The 20,507-nt window shown below is 40.4% G+C and overlaps 1 protein-coding gene across 1 annotated transcript; it reads left to right on the top strand.

Annotated features, from left to right (window-relative positions):
- The first annotated feature begins 18,645 nt into the window (after positions 1-18,645).
- LOC127741594 (uncharacterized) lies at positions 18,646-19,113 on the top strand. Its single transcript, XM_052254349.1, has 2 exons — positions 18,646-18,789; positions 18,868-19,113. Exons 1-2 carry the CDS (start codon positions 18,646-18,648, stop codon positions 19,111-19,113), a joined length of 390 nt encoding a protein of 129 aa, XP_052110309.1.
- The last annotated feature ends 1,394 nt before the right edge of the window (positions 19,114-20,507 follow it).

Below are 20,507 nucleotides of genomic sequence, written 5' to 3'. Positions count from 1 at the left end.
GAATGGTCAAACCTCTTAGAAATATATTAGAAATGGAAAACCAGGCGTTAGTGTGAAAGGTTTGGCCCTAAGTTGGGCCAAACGGGCTAAAAACGCTAACGGGTTGGACCAGGTCCAAGTTGGGTCCAAACCCAACATATAAAAGGGTTCATTAATGAACCAACTCAGCACAACACAATCACAAACACACCCACACCAGCTGAAAGGGGAGAAAGAGAAGAAACCCTCATGAGCACTATTCTTCTTCTTCTTCCCAAGCTCATATTTTGAGTTACAGTGCTCCGATTTGCGTGTCGTCAGCAGCTACGCGTTCCTTGGAACGAGCTCTACAAAACCCACCCAAGAAAGTAGTAAGGTAACCATGAAATATTTTCTGTTCCTCCCTTCAAAGTTTCGAAAATCTAGGGTTTTGGGTTAAGTGAGATTTTGTGATTTTTTATGTTTAGGTTTGCTCTAATCCTTGCTTAGCCTTGGATTTTGGCCATCAAATCTATTGAAAGAGGTAAGAGATACAAAACCCTTGTGAAATTTGATTTATGTTAAGCCCTAGGTTGATTTGTGGTGATTTATATGTGTATAGTTTGGTTATTGTGTAATTGGGAGCTTTTGGAGCTTAATTGTGCTTATTGGAGTGGAATTGAAAGCTTGGTTTGGAGTTGAGAGCTTGCTTGTACTCATTTGTGGGTTAAAGGCATATTGGGAATTGGCTAAGGTATCTTTTTGGTTTTCCCTATGTAGTATATAATATTCATGGACACTTAGGCTAGTGACCCATAGGATAGGTTTGGATTTGAATAATGGTATGTGATGAATTATTGAGTTTGATTATATATATATATATATGATATTGATGTTGATGAATTGGTAATGTAGTTGGAAAATTGTTAATGAGAGTTGATATATATGAAATATTGATGTCGACGTTGTGGATGAGGAAAGTTGAAGATATATGTGATAGGCTTGGTGTAATATAGCATAAAGGGTTAATTTTGATGAAAAGTAGAGTTTGGATTGGGTTGGTTTGGTTTTAGTTGGATTTGACAATGAAATTGAGGTAATTGTGATTTTGGGTAAAAGTTGGTTTTTGATGAACTTTGTTTGATCATAATTTTTGCCTCAAATTTCAAAATCTAATGAAATTGGTCTAGAATTAAAGATCTTTGAAAACCCTTAAAATCGATATAAAGTTTGTAAAATTTGAAATTTTGTAGAGGGAGTTATAATCATTCAAATTTGATGTTGAAAATCTGAAATTCTGCAAAATTGCAGAATTTCAGGATTTTCTTATATGTGCGGACACACAGCCTTGTGCGCACGCACAACCCTGCGAAAATTCTATTTTGTGCAGACGCACAGACCGTGCGTACGCATAGGCAGAGGAAAGGGCTCTGGTAGCAGCGCTAGCACAGCTTGTGCAGGCGCACATCAATGAAGGATTACGACCTGTGCAAAGACACAGTCCTGTGCGCACGCACAAGTCGGGAAGGGACGTCTGTTAGGGGCACTCACACAGCTTGAGCGAGTCGACAGGCTCTATAAATTTTAGTACCTGTGCGTACGCACACCCCTGTGCGTATGCACACTTTCAAAATCTTCCTGTGTGCACACGCACACCCCTGTGCGGACGCACATGACTTGTTTCATAATTTTAAACTTTGTTTTCAACTATTTCACCTTTCCAACAAGGTTGTGAGCTTCTTTAACACCATTTTAAGGCTTTTGGGCTTAATTTTGAATATGGGAATATGAGAGGTAGGCGAGGGGTTTTAGTTGAAAATTACCATTAAAGATTAGAGAACGGAGGCTTAGGTTTCTGGTGTACCGAGGATGAGTTGGGTGTAGGGCGAAAGAAGAATGGTGGATGAAATTGAGAAGTTAACGAACTAGCGAGTTTTCGGAATAGAAAGTCATGAATAAGTGCTGGTTACGAGGAGTTGAAGATTTGGAAATGGATGAGTATGGTTGACGAAATGAGAATGAGTAGAAGTGTGCTATGAGGAGTGGTCTCTGAGTTTGGTTTTGTAGTTATAATATGCATTGCTATCCGTCGTAGGGGCTGTGGCAGTATCCCGCCTACGTTCGCATGTGAGGCTTGGCATTGAGCTTCTCACTCATTTTTGATTGCTCTAGAGGAAGGTGGTAGGGCACGCTCCCTCGGAATATTTTCCTCTGAAAGGAGAAGGTGGTAGGGCACTCTCCCTCAGAATTTTTTCTCCTGAGCATGGGTTTCTCTCTGATTGCAAGGTGGTAGGGCACTAACCCACAGAATCATACAACAACCAGAGGATGGTAGTGGGGCACGCTCCCTCGGAATATTTCCCTCTGAAAGGAGAAGGTGGTAGGGCACTCTCCCTTGGAATTTTCCTCCTTATGCGCAATAGAGAGACTAATCCGAGAGTTGTCGGCCGGATTCATTGTCGGGTTTGGCATAGTAACTGACATGTGATATCATAGCCAATAGGACAGACATTCATCATATGCATTGGTGCACGAAATTGTGATCATCAACAATGGTGCCAAAGACTTGGAGCTCTCAAACGTGAATCACACTTTGTCACAACTTCACACAACTAATCAGCAAGTGCAATGGGTCGTCCAAGTAATACCTTACGTGAGTAAGGGTCGATCCCACGGAGATTGTTGGTATGAAGCAAGCTATGGTCATCTTGTAAATCTCAGTCAGGCGGATTCTAATTGTTATAATGATTTTCGAATATAAAGATAAATAAAGCATAAAATAAAGATAGAGATACTTATGTAATTCATTGGTGGGAATTTCAGATAAGCGCATGGAGATACTGTGTTCCTTTTGCATCTCTGCTTTCCTACTGCTTTCATCCAATCATTCTTACTCCTTTCTATGGCAAGCTGTATATTGGGTTTCACCATTGTCAATGGCTACTTCCCATCCTCTCAGTGAAAATGGTCCAAATACACTGTCACAGCATGGCTAATCATCTGTCGGTTCTCGATCATGTTGGAATAGGATCCAGTGATCCTTTTCCGTCTATCACTACGCCCAACACTCGCGAGTTTGAAGCTCGTCACAATCATCCCATCTCAGATCCTACTCAGAATACCATAGATAAGGTTTAGACTTTTCAGATCTTAGGAATGGCCGCCAATAATTCTAGCTTATACCACGAAGACTTCGATCTTTCGGAATGGAGGCTAAGAGATACGCGCTCAATCTAAGGTAGAACGGAAGTGGTTGTCAGGCACGCGTTCATAGGTGAGAATGATGATGAGTGTCACGGATCATCACATTCATCATGTTGAAGTGCAGCAAATATCTTAGAATAAGAATAAGCTGAATTGAATAGAAGAATAATAGTGATTGCATTAATACTCGAGGAACAGCAGAGCTCCACACCTTAATATATGGTGTGTAGAAACTCCACCGTTGAAGATACATAAGTGAAAATAAGGTAGGCATGGCCATGAGGCCAGCCCCCTAATGTCTAAGGACTAACAATAATCAAAGATTAATTCCAAAAGCTCGTCCAAAGATCTCCAGATACAATAGTAAAAAGTCCTATTTATACTAGACTAGCTACTATGGTTTACAGAAATAAGTCTAAGTGCAGAAATCCACTTCTGGGGCCCACTTTAGTGTGTGCTTGGGCTGAGCTTGAGCTTTACACATGTAGAGGCTTCTCTTGGGGTTAAACGCCAAGTTGTAACGTATTTTTGGCATTTAACTCTGGTTTGTGACGTGTTTCTGGCGTTTTACTCCAGAATGCAGCATGGAACTGGCGTTGAACGCCAGTTTGTGTCATCTAAACTCGAATAAAGTATAGACTATTATATATTGCTGGAAAGCCCTGGATGTCTACTTTCCAACGCAATTGAAAGCGCGCCATATGGAGTTCTGTAACTCTATAAAATCCATTTCGAGTGCAAGGATGTCAGAATCCAACAGCATCAGCAGTCTTTTTTCAGCCTGAATCTGATTTTTGCTCAGGTCCCTCAATTTCAGCCAGAAAATACCTGAAATCACAAAAAAAACACACAAACTTATAGTAAAGTCCAGAAATGTGAATTTTGCATAAAAACTAATAAAAACATCCCTAAAAGTAGCTAGATCCTACTAAAAACTACCTAAAAATAATGACAAAAATGTATAAATTATCCGCTCATCATGCATCTTATATATGTTTGCTTGCTTTGACTACTTGAGTTTGGCTACTTGTATAATATGCCTACTTACTTCTTGAATATTACATGTGCTTTGCTTGCTTGTATTATCTGTGTTTGTCTGGCTTTGAGGAAGTTAGATAGGTGATGACGACGGGTTCGCATGGAGGATAGGTTGGTGAAGGCTGTGGGACAGTGGTGTTTGGTTAGAGTAGAAAATCCTTTAAGGATAGACTACCCTTTTGACATACTAAGGTTTCAAGTTTAGTTAAGGTTTTACATATTATGCTTTATTGTTTAGACTGCTTTAAGCTTGAACTCTTGTGATGGATATGGAGTCTAGGATTGCCTTTGGCATCCCGGAGTCTTATATCCTACATCACTGGGCACTGTTACCATACTGAGAATCTCCGGTTCTCATACCATATTTCTGTTGTATTTTTCAGATGCAAGTCGCAACCCACTTTGGTGAGTTGTCTAATTTGGTGACTAAAACGGAGGATCCGGGCACTTCTTTTGAGTCTTTTGATTTATTTTGAGTATATATCTCTCGCTTTCGTATTTTATTTTGCCTAGAGGCTTGTATTTGAGAGAACAAAACCTGTATAAGCTATTTTAAATGTCTGGTACCGACTTTTGCGGGTTAGTTAGTTCCTTTTCAACACCAATGTGGAATTTCCTTTGTTAGTTCATTGTTGCATTTGCATGTTTGATTTCATGTTTGTTACATTTTGTGCATATTCCACCACTACTTGGTTGAAGTAATATTTTCTTTTTCAAGAAAATATTTAAAGTATTTCACTAATTTGAATTAAACTTTTTGCTAAACTTATTTGAAGAAATTTTATTTTGGAACATGGCTTAGAACTCGAACTCACAAAACCAGTGAGATTTTGAGCCTATTTGATTGGTTGCATCTTATCAACCAATATTTTATTTTTGGTGTGTGTTGTTCTCTCTAAAATTGTGATCTTTGTCTTGCTTAATTCTATATTTCCATTATTTGATGTATGCATACACTTACATGATTGAGGTATTTGTTTACTACAGCTCACATACCCATATGTCCTTAACCTTTTCATTATCCTTTGCAAACCAATTTGAGCTTATTTTATCCCATTTTTTATTTATTTTTAGCACATCATTAACTCTAAGCGAAAAACAATAATGTCCTTGATTTGAATTCTTGGTTAGCTTAGACTAGTGAGAGTGCTCACAAATTAAGTGTGGGAAAATTGGGATTAAAAACGTTTGGTTTGAGAATCGGGTGTTGTATATTCCTGAAAAAAATAAAATGTGCAAAGAATGTTTAGCACATATTATTGCATTCAATACATTAATCATATGCATTGAGAAAAACAAAAAAAAGAAAAAAATTATAGAAAAAAAAGGAGAAAAAGAAAAACAAAAGAGCAAATGCTAAAAGGGGACAAAATTCCCCAAGTTAAGTAATAATATCAATGCATATGCACTGTACTCAAAATTGGAATGCATGAATATGTGGTAAACATAGTTAATGGGTAGTTAGATTTTGTATTGTAATTACATGGATTGTCTTAAGTTAGGTGACAAGTTTATGTTAATTAAGGATTCAGATTCTAGTCCACTTGACCAAATACAATCCTACCTTAACCCTAACCCCATTACAACCCTTAAAAGACCTCTTGATATGTGCATCTGTGCATTAATTCTTTGTTGATTGGTAGAAGAAGAGCAAGCCTTAGAAAGCAAGATTAGTAGAGAATTGAGAGAATCGAACCTTAAACACTTGAGTGATTAGAGTGTATACACCTCCAGTGAGGGTTCGATGCTCGATTCCTTGTTCCCGGCTTTCATGAGCTATTTTCTTTTGCAAGTTTACTTGTACCCTATTTTATGATTTGAATTAGTGAGTTCATATTTCTTCTTGAAGGATTTGTTTAATTTTCACCAAGTAGGTAAAAGCATTTTGCATGAAGTTGCATTCATATAAATAGGTTGTATTTCATACATCCTACCATTCCTCTTCACTCTTATAGTTTCTCTTGAGCTTAGCATGAGGACATGTTAATGTTTAAGTGTAGGGAGATTTGATGCACCATTATTTCGTGGTACATCTTGTGCTTAATTGAGTGGATTTTATCCACTATTCTCACACTTATTCATGTAAATTGCATGTTTTACATTTTCCTTCCTGATTTTGTGCTATGATTGAAAACATGTTTCTTTGGTCTTAATTTAGCTAATTTTAATCCTCTCTTATTATCACTCGATGCCATAATATGTGTGTTAAGTGTTTTCAAAGATTACAGGGTAGGAATGGTTTAGAGGATAGAAAAGAAGCATGCAAAAGTGGAAGGAATACAAGAAGCTGAAGGAACTGTAAAGATGTCAACCCTGACCTCTTCGCACTCAATCGACCTTAACTTGAGCTATAAAGGTCCAAATGAAGAGGTTCCAGTTGTGTTGGAAAGCTAACATCCGGGGCTTCACAATAATATATAATTTACTATAGTTGCCATGCTGTTAGGCAACACGCACGCGTGGACCATGCGTACGTGTGACCTGGCAAAAGTTCAATCCACGCGTATGCGTGGACGACGCGTACGCGTGACAGAGCCGCGACCTGTACATATTCCCAGCGATTTCTGGGCTGTTTTTGACCCATTTTTTGCCCAAAAAACATAGATTAGAGGCTACAGAGTGGGGAAATCCAATCATTCATTCATTCACTTTTGATTCATACAATTTTAGGTTTAGATGTAGTTTTTAGAGAGGGAGGCTCTCTCTTCTCTCTAGGTTTTAGGATTTAGGATTTCTATTAGTTTTAGGTTTATTTCTTCTCAATTCCAGGTTCAATGTTCCTTTACTTTAGTTTCTCTTCTACTTTTATTTATTCTATTACTTTAATTTATGAATTCTCATGTTAGATTTGATTTCACTTATTAATGCAATTTGAGGTATTTCATGTTTATTGTTTGTTTCTCCATTTGTTGTTATTGAATCTCTTGGCTTTGGTTGAGTAATTGGTGACTCTTGAGTTATCAAACTCCTTTGTGATTGATAATTGAACTTGCTAATTTATTTGAATTCCACTAACTCTAGTCTTTCCTTGGGAGTTGACTAGGACTTGAGGATTCATATTTATTTATCCACTTGATGCACCTTCATGGTTAGAGGGTGACCAAGTGGGAGCAACGAACAATTCTCATCACAATTGATAAGGATAACTAGGATAGGACATCCAGTTCTCATACCTTGCCAAGAGCTTTTCTAGTTATTAGTTTATTTTGTTTGCAATTTACTTTTTCTTGTTCTCTTACCAAAACCCCCAAAACATACTTTTCCATAACCAATTATAAGTACACTTCCCTGCAATTCCTTGAGAGACGACCCGAGGTTTAAATACTTTGGTTATCAATTTTACTAGGGGTTTGTTACTTGTGACAAACAATCTTTTGTACGAAAGTATTCTTGTTGGTTTAGAAGCTATATTTTCAACAAGAACTTAATTGTGAAATTCTAGACCACGCAAGAATCCTTTCGTCACACACCCTTGTGCGTACGCACACTTTCAAAATCTTCCTGTGTGTGCACGCACACAACCTGTTTCATAATTTTAAACTTTGTTTTCAACTATTTCACCTTCTCAACAAGGTTGTGAGGTTCTTTAACACCATTTTAAGGCTTTTGGGATTAATTTTGAGTATGGAAATATGAGAGGTAGGCGAGGGGTTTTAGTTGAAAATTACCATTAAAGATTAGAGAACGGATACTTAGGTTTCTGGTGTACCGAGGATGAGTTGGGTGTAGGGCGAAAGAAGAATGGTGGATGAAACTAAGAAGTTAACAAACTAGCAAGTTTTCAGAATAGAAAGTCATGAATAAGTGCTGGTTACGAGGAGTTGAAGATTTGGAAATGGATGAGTATGGTTGACGAAATGAGAATGAGTAGAAGTGTGCTATGAGGAGTGGCCTCTGAGTTTGGTTTTGTAGTTATAATATGCATTGCTATCCGTCGTAGGGGCTGTGACAGTATCCCGCCTACGTTCGGATGTGAGGCTTGGCATTGAGCTTCTCACTCATTTTGATTGCTCTAGAGGAAGGTGGTAGGGCACGCTCCCTTGGAATATTTTCCTCTGAAAGGAGAAGGTGGTAGGGCACTCTCCCTCAGAATTTTTCCTCCTGAGCATGGGTTTCTCTCTGATTGCAAGGTGGTAGGGTACTAACCCACGGAATCATGCGACAACCAGAGGATGGTAGTGGGGCACGCCCCTCGGAATATTTTCCTCTGAAAGGAGAAGGTGGTAGGGCACTCTCCCTTGGAATTTTCCTCCTTATGCGCAATAGAGAGACTAATCCGGGAGTTGTCGGCCGAATTCGCTATCGGGTTTGGCACAGTAACCGACATGTGATATCACAGCCAATAGGACAGACATTCATCATATGCATCTTATATATGTTTGCTTGATTTGACTACTTGAGTTTGCCTACTTGTATAATATGCCTACTTGCTTCTTGAATTACTTGATACATACTTGAATATTAGTTTTCCTTGCTTGTATTATCTGTGTTTGTCTGTCTTTGAGGAGGTTAGGTAGGTGATGACGACGGATTTGCATGGAGGATAGGTGATGAAGGCTGTGGGACAGTGGTGTTTGGTTAGAGTAGAAAATACTTTAAGAATAGATTACCCTTTTGACATACTAAGGTTTCAAGTTTGGTTAAGGTTTTACATATTATGCTTTATTGTTTAGACTACTTTAAGCTTGAACTCTTGTGATGGATATGGAGTCTAAGATTGTCTTTGGTGTCCCGGGGTCTTATATCCTATATCACTGGGCACTGTTACCATATTGAGAACCTCCGGTTCTTATACCATATTTTTGTTGCGTTTTTCAAATAAAGGTCGCGACCCACTTCGGTGAGTTGTCTGATTTGGTGACTGAAGCGGAGGATCCGGGCACTTCTTTTGAGTCTTTTGATTTATTTTGAGCATGTCTCTCGCTTTCGTATTTTGTTTTGCCTAGAGGCTTGTATTTGAGAGAACAAAACCTGTATAAGCTGTTTTAAATGTCTGGTTTCCTATATGGTCTGTATATGATTGGCCAGCTTAAACTCCGCGAGCTGTGGCTAGATTCTTATGATGTTATTTTACTATATTTTATTATATTACATCTGTCTCTTGAGTTTTATGTTAGTAGCTTTGTTAGCACGTTTTGCACTTTTCAAATCCTATTTTGAGCTATATCCTTCATCGGGCTTCTAGATTCTACTATTCTTTCTATATATATTATATGTATAAGCTTAAAACTATCATGACCTTTGATTAACATTTGCTTTACGATGCGAGGTAAGGCTTAGGCTAATTGGGGTGTTACACTTGGAGTGTTGCACGCCAGCTTTTGGTTGAGTCCTAGAGGTGCTCTATTTGGGCGTGTGGCATGCCTAGTATTGGCGTGTTGCACGCCCATCTTGTGCTTGTCTTGGAGGTGTTGCTTCGAAGGCGTGTGGCACTTCTTGCATTATTTGGCTTCCCTGGGCATGCAAAGAGGTGGCAAGGAAAGGGATGGCGTGTGGCACGCCAATGGTTCCTGGGAGGTGCAATTTGGCTAAAGAGCGGGGTCAAAGGCGTGTTGCATGTTTGTCTTGGGCATGTGGCACGCCAAGGTTGGGGCGCTGTTTTTATTGGTCGCAGTAGTACCCGAATCTCAGTAGTACCCGAATCTGCGGGTACCTGCCCCCGCCCCTACCCGATCGGGGCAGGATAAACCCGCCCCGGAGTGCATATATATATATATATATATATAATTTTAGGAATTAGGATTTAGATCCTCACCACCACTCACTTCAGTTCCTAACCCTAAACCAAACTCACATCTTCACTCTTCAGGTCTTTTTCAAGGACCACAGCCTCTGCTCAGCTGCACTAAACCACCAGTCAGTCATCGTCACAGCTCGTCCCGTCACTGTAGCAGGTCAGCATTGTCACAGCCACCGTTGCTCATCAACCCTAGGAATTAGGGCTCAGATCCTCATCACCACTCACTTCAATTCCCAACGCTCAACCAAATTCACCTCTTCAGCTCTTCTCCAAGGACTACAACATCCGCTCAGCTGCACTAGTCAGTCGCTATCATAGCTCGTCCGTCGCTGTAGCCAGTTGGCGTCTGGTACATGAAATCGTGAGTTCACACTTTTCTCACAACTCAGTGCAGCTGACCAGCATGTGCACTGGGTCGTCCAAGTAATACCTTACGTGAGTAAGGGTCGATCTCATGGAGATTGTAGGCTTGAAGCAACCTATGGTCATCTTGTAACTCTCAGTCAAGCGGATTCAAATGGTTATGGGGTTTTGATAATTAAAAGACAAATAAAACATAAAATAGGATAGAGATACTTATGTAATTCATTGGTAGAAATTTCAGATAAGCGTATGGAGATGCTTTGTTCCTTTTGAATCCCTGCTTTCCTACTGCTTTAATCCAGTTATGCGTACTCCTTTCCATAGCAAGCTGTATGTTGGGGGATCACCGTTGTCAATGGCTACCGTCCATCCTCTCAGTGAAAATGGTCTGGCTATGGGTTACGTAGGGCTAATCATCTGTCGGTTCTCGATCGTGTCAGAATAAGATCCATTGATCCTTTTGCACACTGTCACTGCGCCCAGCACTCGCGAGTTTGAAGCTCGTCATAGTCATCCCATCCTAGATCCTACTCGGAATACCATAGACAAGGTTTAGACTTTCAGATCTTAAGAATGCTGCCAATTGATTCTAGCTTATACCACGAAGACCCTGATCTCACGGAATGGAAGGCTCTGTTGTCAGGAGAGGCAACCATGCTCATGGACCAGGAGGCCAAGAGATATGCATTCAAGCTTGTTTTCAGGTAGAATGGAATTGGTTGTCAGGCACGCATTCATAATTGAGAATGGTGATGAGTGTCGCTTGATCATCACATTTATCATGTTGAAGTGCGAATGGATATCTTAGAACAAGAATAAGCTTGAATTGAATAGAAAACAGTAGTAATTGCATTAATTCATGAGGAACAGCAGAGCTTCACACCTTAATCGAAAAGGGTTCAAAGACCTGATCCCAAGATCAAAGATGATCAAAAGATGAAAATATAATAGTAAAAGATCCTATTTATAGTGAACTAGGAACCTATGGTTTACAGAAATAAGTAAATGATGCAAAAATCCACTTCCGGGGCCCACTTGGTGTGTGCTTGGGCTGATCGTTGAAGCTTTCACATGCATAGGCTTCTCTTGGAGTTAAACGCCAGCTCTGGTGCCAGTTTGGGCATTTAACTCCAGCTTTTATGTCAGTTCTGGCGTTTAACGCCAGAAAAGAGTCTCTGACCGGCGTTTTGACGCCAATTTGTGCCATCAAATCTCAAGTAAGGTTTGGACTATTATACATTGATGGAAAGCCCAAGATGTCCACTTTCCAACGCAATTGAGAGTTCGCTAATTAAGCTTTTGTAGCTCCAGAAAATCCACTTTGATTGCAGGGAGGTCAGAATCCAACAGTATCTTCAGTCCTTTTTCAGCCTCTGAATCAGATTTTTGCTCAGGTCCCTCAATTTCAGCCAGAAAATACCTGAAATCACAGAAAAATACACAAACTCATAGTAAAGTCCAGAAATGTGATTTTTGCATAAAAACTAATAATTATATACTAAAAACTAACTAAATCATACTAAAAACATCATAAAAACAATGCCAAAAAACGTATAAATTATCCGCTCATCAGCGTCCTCATAGCCACCTTCGCTCACTAACCCTCCTCATTTACCTCACCGCAATCCCTCATCGAGCTCACGTCGGCATCACTTCCACTTCTCTCCTCACCATCACTGTCCTCGCCGGCTTGCCTATCCGATCTACGGTCTCTGGTCACTACTCACCTTGTCGTCCCTCCTTCCTCCCTCGTCGTCTCTCTGGTAACTGGTAAGCTCTCCTCGCTCACTACTTACTGTTGCTGTGCTTCTTGAGTTTTTTTAAGTTAATTTTTATAATTTATTTTTTATGTTAAAATAGTGAAACTAGACTCATTAATATTATTTATGATTGTTGTTGATGGTTAATAATCTGATTTTGTGTTGTTGATTTTTGATTTTCTATTGTTACTTGTTGATGGCTGATTGTTATACTGTGTTCCTAATTTTGCAATTGTGCATTCTAAACTTTGTGTATTTATGCTTTTATTTATAATTTTTATGCATTCTGAATTTTGATTTATTGTAATTTTGAAATTGTGCATTTATGCTTTGATTTATCATATTTATGTATTCTGAATTTCGAAATTGTACATTCTGATTTTTGTGCATTTATGCTTTGAATTCTCATTTTTATGCATTTTAAAATTTGATTTTATTCTGATTTTGTAATTGTGCATTTTGATCTTTGTGAATTTATGATATGATTTATCATTTGTATGAACTTTGTGTTTACTAATCATAATGCTTAACTTAAATAGTTTTTATGCTTTGTGTTTTCAATGTAGGTTCGTTAAGATAATTTCATGGCTAATAATGCTAGAAAAGACACACAAAGAAACAATGTTGCTCCTACCAATAATGAAATTGAATAGTTCAAAGTAATGAATACAATCAAAAAATGAGTTCTAATGTGTCACATGTTGGTACAAAAGAAGTTAATGAAAGTGGAAATATAAGTCTATTTAGGGGGTGATGATTATATGGTGTATCTTAAAAGAAGAAAAATGATAAGGGATTCATGTGTAAATGTTGAGTTTGATCATTATTTTGAGGAGAAAATTCATCTTCCAAATGATTCTAACTTTAATGTTTTGAAATAGTGCAAGAACAAGAAAATAAAAATTAAAGTTCTTGCAGAAATAGCCAAGGATATATATGTCATTCTGGTATTCACTGTTGCTTCTGAATCTACTTTTAGTACAAATGGTCGTGTAATTTTTGCTCATCACGGAAAGCTAAAAGAAAGCATAATTGAAGCTTTGATGTGTGGCCAAATTTGGTTGTAGGCAGCCTTAGGGAATAAATGTGATATACTACTTAATATTTATTTATGTTAATTTTTTACATAATACTAATTAATTTATTAATTGCTATCTCTTTTGATTTTTAGGTTTGAATCTTGACCTTCAAACCTTTAATGATGATGAAGATGTGAAAAGTGATCAAGAATAAGGAATGAAGATTCTTTTATATTTTAATGATGCAATTTCTTTATTATGGTGTTAAATTTGTAGTGATCAAATATTAACTTTTTTTAAAATTTCAAGTTATTTGACATTGTATGAATCTTATGCTTGTATTTTAATTTAGTTATGAATTTTAAGTTTTTATCTTAATTTATATATAAATGTGTAAAAATTAAAATATTATTTAATTTTTATAGGGGCGAGGCGGGTACCATAGGGCGGGTTAGGGTAGAGTAGCTTACTACCCGTGGGTAGGGGTGGGGCGGGTAGTAGTGGAGTGTAAGGAGGGCGGGGCGGGGTCCGGTAGGGCAAAAACCTGGCCTTACCCGCTGTTCATACCCTGGGTCAAGCTGTCCTACCCGGGATGTTTAGCGACAAGCCGATCGACCTCTTCAGGTCAGACTATCCGACCTCTTCTCAAAGAGCTCGGCCAATGCCCGACCCTTCTCAAAGAGCTCGACCAAATCGCCAAAGGAGCCCAAAGCAGGCCCAAAATGAAGGAACACAGCCCAATCTAAAGGCAGCCAAAGCCCAGAAAGATAAAGGCGATTCCCCTAAAGATAAGATGACTTCACTCAAAGATAAGATAAGATAAGATAAGATAACTATCTTATCTCCAGAGAGGTCACTCCTCACCATTATAAATACACTGGAGCACCCAGGTATAACTCAGACTCGGATTCAACTCAATACCTGCTTAATACCCTTGCTAACTTAAGCATCGGAGTCCCTTGCAGGTACCCCCCACCCTTCGGGGACGAAGGATCAGCAGCACCGCCAAGCCCAATAGGTCGGACACAACAGCTCCGGCCGCCAGATCCAACAGGTCGGACACGACAGCTCCAGCCACCAGCTCTAAACAAGTTGGACACAACAGCTTCGACCAATACAGAAGATCTCATCCGAGATCGACCTTTAGTTTCAGGAAACCCTGGAAACATTGGCGACGTTATCGGGGAACTTGGAAGTCATCCCACCACCATGGCGGACAACCATGACACCGACCACGATTCAGATCTAGAGGATAGAACGCCGCACAAAAAGGCGGACACCACACCAAAGGATACTCCTCAACTTAACAACGAAAGGATTCTCTAAATGCGGGAGCGATGAAGGCGCTTCAAGACCGTTTAAAACAACTGGAAGAAGAAGCCCTACATCAACGAGAGGCTGAGAAAGACCTACAAAGGGAGATAAAGCGACGCCGAGAATTGGAGGACAAACTCCTAAAACTCGAAGCCGATCTCAAGGCCAAAGCTAATCGATCCTCTCATGAGGATAGCTCCTGCAAGGACCAAGATCCATTCACCAAAGAGATCATGAAAGCTAAAGGTCCCAAAGGACTTCAAAGCTCCAGACATGACTCCGTACGACGGCACATCAAATCCAAGCCATCATATTAGCAATTTTAGAAGCAGGATGTATCTCACGGAGGCCTCAGATGCAATCCTTTATTCTCCATCTAGAAGGACAAAGCCAAACACGCACCGAGCCTATTAGGGATCAAGCAAGGAGATCGAGAGAGCCTTTGCAACAACGTGAAAAGATTCAACAAAACATGTATGGGCATACAAAGTCTGCCAACAGAAGCAGCTATCAGGGGCCTCATCAATGGTCTACGAGAAGGACCTTTTAGCCACTCAATATCCAGGAAGCACCCAAACATCTCTAAACGAGGTACAAGAACGAGCAGAGAAGTACATCAACATGGAGAAAAACTCTTGACTAGGAGAGATCTCAAAAATCGAACATTTATACTCCTCTCAGGATAAGGATAAAGAATCCAAGAAAACAAGATGATCAACATGGAGAGAAGCCTAGAAAATACCACAATTACACCCCTTCGGGTGTCTCTTGTGGATGTCTACCGAGAAATATGCAACACTGAGAAGATCCCATCAACTCGCCCAATCAAAAACAAAAGAGCTCGGACGCGTTGAAGGTCCATCTCACACCAAAGAGGTCGGACACGTTGAAAGTCCACCTCACACCAAAGAGGTCGGACAAGTTGAAGGTCCACCTCACACCAAAGAGGTCAGACAAAGTTGAAGATCCATCTCACACCAAAGTGGTCGAACAAGTTGAAGGTAGACCTCACACCAAAGAGGTCGGACGCGTTGAAAGTCCACCTCACACCAAAGAGGTCGGACGAGTTGAAGGTCCACCTCACACCAAAGAGGTCGGACAAAGTTGAAGGTCCATCTCACACCAAAGAAGTCGGACAAGTCAAACGTCTCACACCAAAGAGGTCAAACGAGTTGAACGTCCACCTCACACCCCTGAGAGACATGTTCATAGAGGATTCGCAGGAAGAGGGATGTCTAAATCATCTCGCAAAGGACACCTCAAAGAGGTATATTAAGGAAGGGAGAGAGGTTTGAATAGGACAACAGGGTGCAAACAAGTCTTCCGAGATTTTGAAAATTCTTGGGGCAACCACCCATTCTTACCCAATCAAGGGAAAGTGAAAAGCTCATATTATACCTCGTAGTGGGAAGTCGGGCAATAGCCTCATCACTAGTTAAAGAAAACAAAAGTGGGCAACAACCAGTCTACTTCATCATCAAGGCTCTACAAGGGGCCGAACTAAACTATCAAAAGATAGAAAAGTTCGCATATGCCCTCATACTCTCTTCTCGACAACTCCGCCCATATTTTCAAGCTCACACTATCAGAGTTCGGACCAACCAGCCCATAGAAGGCATCCAACAGAAAACAGACTTAGCAGGAAGAATCCTATAGTGGGTAGTCAAGTTATCCGAAATTGATCTTCGACATAAAGCTTAGACAGCCATCAAATCACAGTATCTGGCCGACTTTATTACAGAGTACACTGACACCCCGGGAAATTCTACAAAATGGAAACTCTACATGGACGACTTTTCAAACAAAACCGGGAGTGGTGCAGGTGTAATTATAGAAAGCAATCAGGGAAGCCAAATCAAGCTAAATGACCAAGCTGAATACGAGGCACTACTGGCTGGTTTAAGGCTAGCTAAGAAGGTAGGAGCTTACCATGTCCAGTGATTCACAAGTAGTCACCTTACAAATAGAAAGGAGCAACCAAGCTGAGGATCCCACTATGAAAAAATACCTCGGGTAATTCGGGAGACCCTGGACAAAACCAGAGAACAGCTCAGACAATTCGGGGGACCCTGGACAAAAACAGAAAACAGCTCGGGCATTTCGGGGAATATGAAGTCCGACACATACCTCGGGAGCAGAATGCCTGAGCTTATGCATTTTCAAAACTAGCCAACACCAAACCAGGGGGCAATAACAGATGCCTCATCCAGGCTACATTACAAGACCACAACAAGAAAGGAAAACAAACCCTCTCCTCAGGGTCCGGCAACACCAACTCATAATTCTTCTCCTCATCCCTATCCCTACAAATTCTATGGAACCTCCTAAAGTCACACACAGTACTCAGGGTCAACCATCGTAATACGCATTAAAACTATGGAATCCAATCAATCAGACATGCCGTCCGGGATCTTAGTAGACATCTCAGCAATATTTTTTCAAGAAGACATAGGTCAATCATGGGGTTATTACCAAACAACTCGGACAAATAAAGAAACAACTCGGACAATAACAGCAAAACATCAGATATCAGATACAGTAGTAAAAGAGAAACCCCAGGACTCACACGAAAGTCCAGGGGCACCCTTTGGAGGCAACAACAGGGCAAAAACACAGAGAAGAGAAGTCGACAATCTATACCCAAACAGTCTGAACACCTCTCAAACAAAAGGTCAGAACAAAAGCTAGAACTTTTGTACAAAAGGAGTCAGGCAACGATGAAAAGAAACAGGAACGGCAGCCAAATCCTAAGCAAAGCACACTTTCTCCTCAAAGGCAAATACGCAAACTTTTTAGAACCAAAGTTCTTTAGATCAAAAAGGGAACTTGGGCTGAAGAGCTCCCACAAGTCCTATGGGCATATCGGACAACTCCACACTTCACCACGGGGGAATCACCCTTCCGATTGACTCGCCGAGTGGAGGCAATGATCCCAGTAGAAATAGGATCCCCCAGAATGATCCTCTACAATAAAGAGGTCAACTTCTAAATCCAAAGGGAAGAGCTCGACCTACTCCCAGAAGTCCGAGAAAGAGCTCGGATAAGGGAAGAAGCGTTAAAACATCGCATGGCCTTAAGGTACAAACGAAAGGTAGTGCAGAGAAGCTTCGCCAATAATGACCTCATCCCAATCCGAAATGATATCGGAACAAGTCAACTGGGAGAGGGAAAGCTAGCAGCTAATTGGAAAGGACCCTGCCAAGTCACGGAAGTACTGGGGGAAGGTGACCACAAAGTGTCCGACCTCGGGGGGCAAGAGCTACCGAGATCATGGCACGCCCGCAACCTAAGAAAGTACTACAGTTAAAAGGTAATAAAAGATCTTAGGACAAAGGTGTACTCTTTCTCCTAAAAAATGTTTTTTAATGAGGCACCAAGCCAAGAGCTACAAAAATCACCTAAGGTAAGCACCCACATGTATATATTCGCATATTTTCTATTTTGAATAAAGTTTGCAGATTCCCTAAAAAAGTCTCCTACCAAGACGCTCGATTACGACAGGTCGGCAAGGTGAAAACCAAATTCATCGCCAGATCATGACAAAGGTCGACAAGGTGAAAACCAAATTCACCGCCCGATCACGACAAAGGTCGGCAAGGTGAAAACCAAATTCACCGCCAGATCACGACAAAGATTGACAAAGTGAAAATCAAATTCACTACTCAATCAAGACGCATTAATCTGAAGCATTCATCGTCCGATTATAAAGCAACAGATCGACAGAAAGTGAAGAACAGACTCACTGTACGATCTCGATAGGAATGATCGTCCGACAAAGGTGAAAATGCGATTCACCTAAAGGATGATCAAACCGGGACAGAAACCACCATCTACAAATATGCAAAGATGAACACAGAATAATGCAAGAAGTTATCGAAAGTGATCCCAAAAAAAACCTGATGAGGTCTTATGGATTGCTATATAATAACTTAAAAGGGTTAAGTATGATTTTGGTCCCTAACGTAGGGGCCGAAAATCGATTTCGTCCCTCGGCTTTTTTTCGCTTCAAAAAGGTCCTTGATGTTCCGGTTTGTTTTAAAATCGTCCATCGGACGATTTTGCCCCTGTGGTCGTTAGGTTTAGATATGACCGTTTTAACGGAAATGGGAAACGTTAATTAATATAAATAAATAATAATGGAAGGATTAAATCAAGAAAGTGAACGAATCTGAAGTGCAGGGGAGGGAGGAGTAACGACGGGAGAAGCTGCTGAAGGTGGACGGCTAGGGTTCAAGAGACAGTGGCGTCCATGGCTTCCCAGAGCTTAAGAGCCTCACGTTTTCGTTCAGATGCAAAGGAGTTTCTTTGTGGCCATGGTGAGAGGCCGATTTTGCGAACTTCATCGACGAAGGATAACCCTGGACGAAGATTCTGGGGTTGTGTATACTATAAGGTAAAGTGTTCTTCCTATTTTGGTATTGTGGGTCTGAGAATTTGGGATTTATTCATATGTTTCTATGGCTCATATTAGGTTCAGGATGGGTGTGATTTCTTCAGATGGGCAGATCCGGAACCTGGTGGTGTTCACGAAGAGGTTGAAGTTGCAAGAAATAGGAGGAAGATAACGAAGTTGAAGGCAAGATTGAAGGAGCTGGAGACGAAGCTTTGGGTTGTGGCTGCTCTATGTATTGCTGGGTGGGTGGGATTTTTGTTCTTATTCCTGCAGAATTATTACAAGTTAAAGCACCCAAATGGAATGCACTTAGGTTATAGATGATTTGGTAGGGAATGTTATGAGGTTTCCTGTGTTGTGTGGGTAGAGTTTGAGAGTATTCTGTGATGTTACAATGGTTTAGGGTTGTAGTATCTTTGAAACTGTTTGAATTAATGAAACTGTTTGAATTAATGAAGGAAAGTGTTGTTTACTGTTGCCCAAATTGTCACCTTCTTTAATGGTGGAGTTGTGTTATTTTGTAATGTAAAAATAGTTTATGAGCAAAGAAGAAAAGCATTCAATACAAGATCTGAAATTTGGATAATTAGTAATGGAATATTTCATTTGATGAGTAGTTAAAACATACAAAAATATTTTGTGGTTGCCTTCACATGCCTAGTACCAAAAAACAGAGAAGCAACACTTCAAGTTATCTCAGGAACTTAATGCCAAAATACAGTTCTCAAACCAAAAAATAGAGAAGCAATACTTCAAGTTTCCTCAAGAATTTAATAACAGAATTACAGTTCTCAAACCAAAAAACAGAGAAGCAACAGTTCAAGTTTCCTCAAGAACTTAATTCCAAAACACAGTTCTCAAACCAAAAAACAGAGGAGCAACATTTCAAGTGTCCTAAGGCACTTAATACCAAAATAAAGTAGCAAGACTAAAAACAATGCTTGCAAGTCATCAATACAAAAGTCACAAAATATTCCACACTCAAATCCTAAAGATTTCCCCACTGAGATGGGGGTAACTTGGCCATCAACCTCAACTTCTGCAGGGGTAGATGAGGTGCACTGCATTGAATGACAGAAAAGGGCCTCTTCCTCACACATGGCTGGCTAGGAGGCTGTTTGTTGCTGGTGGAGGTTGCAGCAGATGCAGGGTTGTTGTTGGGCTGGGCCACGGTGTTGGGCTGAGTGGAAGCTTTCTTGGGCTTGGTGGAAGCTTTCTTGGGCTTAGGTGCTTCTGTGGTGGGCCGGGCTTCACGTTTCTTGGGCCTTGTGGGGGTTTTCCTGGTATGAGATGCTAGAAAATTGGGTGGTGATAGTGTAGTATTCCTGTTTCTCCCTCCCAAAACTGTCTGACCAGGTGCCAGCTTAGGTGCATTCTTGTTGGCTCTTTTGGTTAAAGTTTGGGCCTACAATGAAAATGTAAAGCATAGAGAAAGTTACACACATATCATATAGCAGTTAAATTATATAGATGGCTTAAATAATGGTAGTTGAACCCTAGAATAGCATGTCACAACCCCTCTTACCCTCTTCTTAGGCTGCTTGCAGCCGCTCTTCTTGTGACCAACTCCACCACAATTTGAGCATCTTTGGACTTCTCCCCTCCGTGACACATGAGTATGGCTTCTGTTGTCTTCATCTGCAGCCCCTCTTTTCCTCTTCTTCACCGGTCTGTGGCCTGGCCTCCTGTATGGAGGTGGGATGACATCATCATATTGA

The sequence above is a fragment of the Arachis duranensis genome, chromosome 9 (assembly GCF_000817695.3).
Source record: "Arachis duranensis cultivar V14167 chromosome 9, aradu.V14167.gnm2.J7QH, whole genome shotgun sequence".
In the NCBI taxonomy this organism is placed as follows: Eukaryota; Viridiplantae; Streptophyta; class Magnoliopsida; order Fabales; family Fabaceae; genus Arachis; species Arachis duranensis.
The sequence above is the reverse complement of the archived record's forward strand: the minus strand, read 5'-3'. Positions and strand labels throughout refer to the sequence as shown.

What these genes read in the sequence shown, in the direction of transcription:
- LOC127741594 (XM_052254349.1), top strand. Translation starts at nt 18,646, where the DNA reads ATGGCTTCCCAGAGCTTAAGAGCCTCACGTTTTCGTTCAGATGCAAAG. An exon ending in GGGGTTGTGTATACTATAAG is followed by an intron (nt 18,790 to 18,867) that starts GTAAAGTGTTCT and finishes GGCTCATATTAG; the next exon opens with GTTCAGGATGGGTGTGATTT.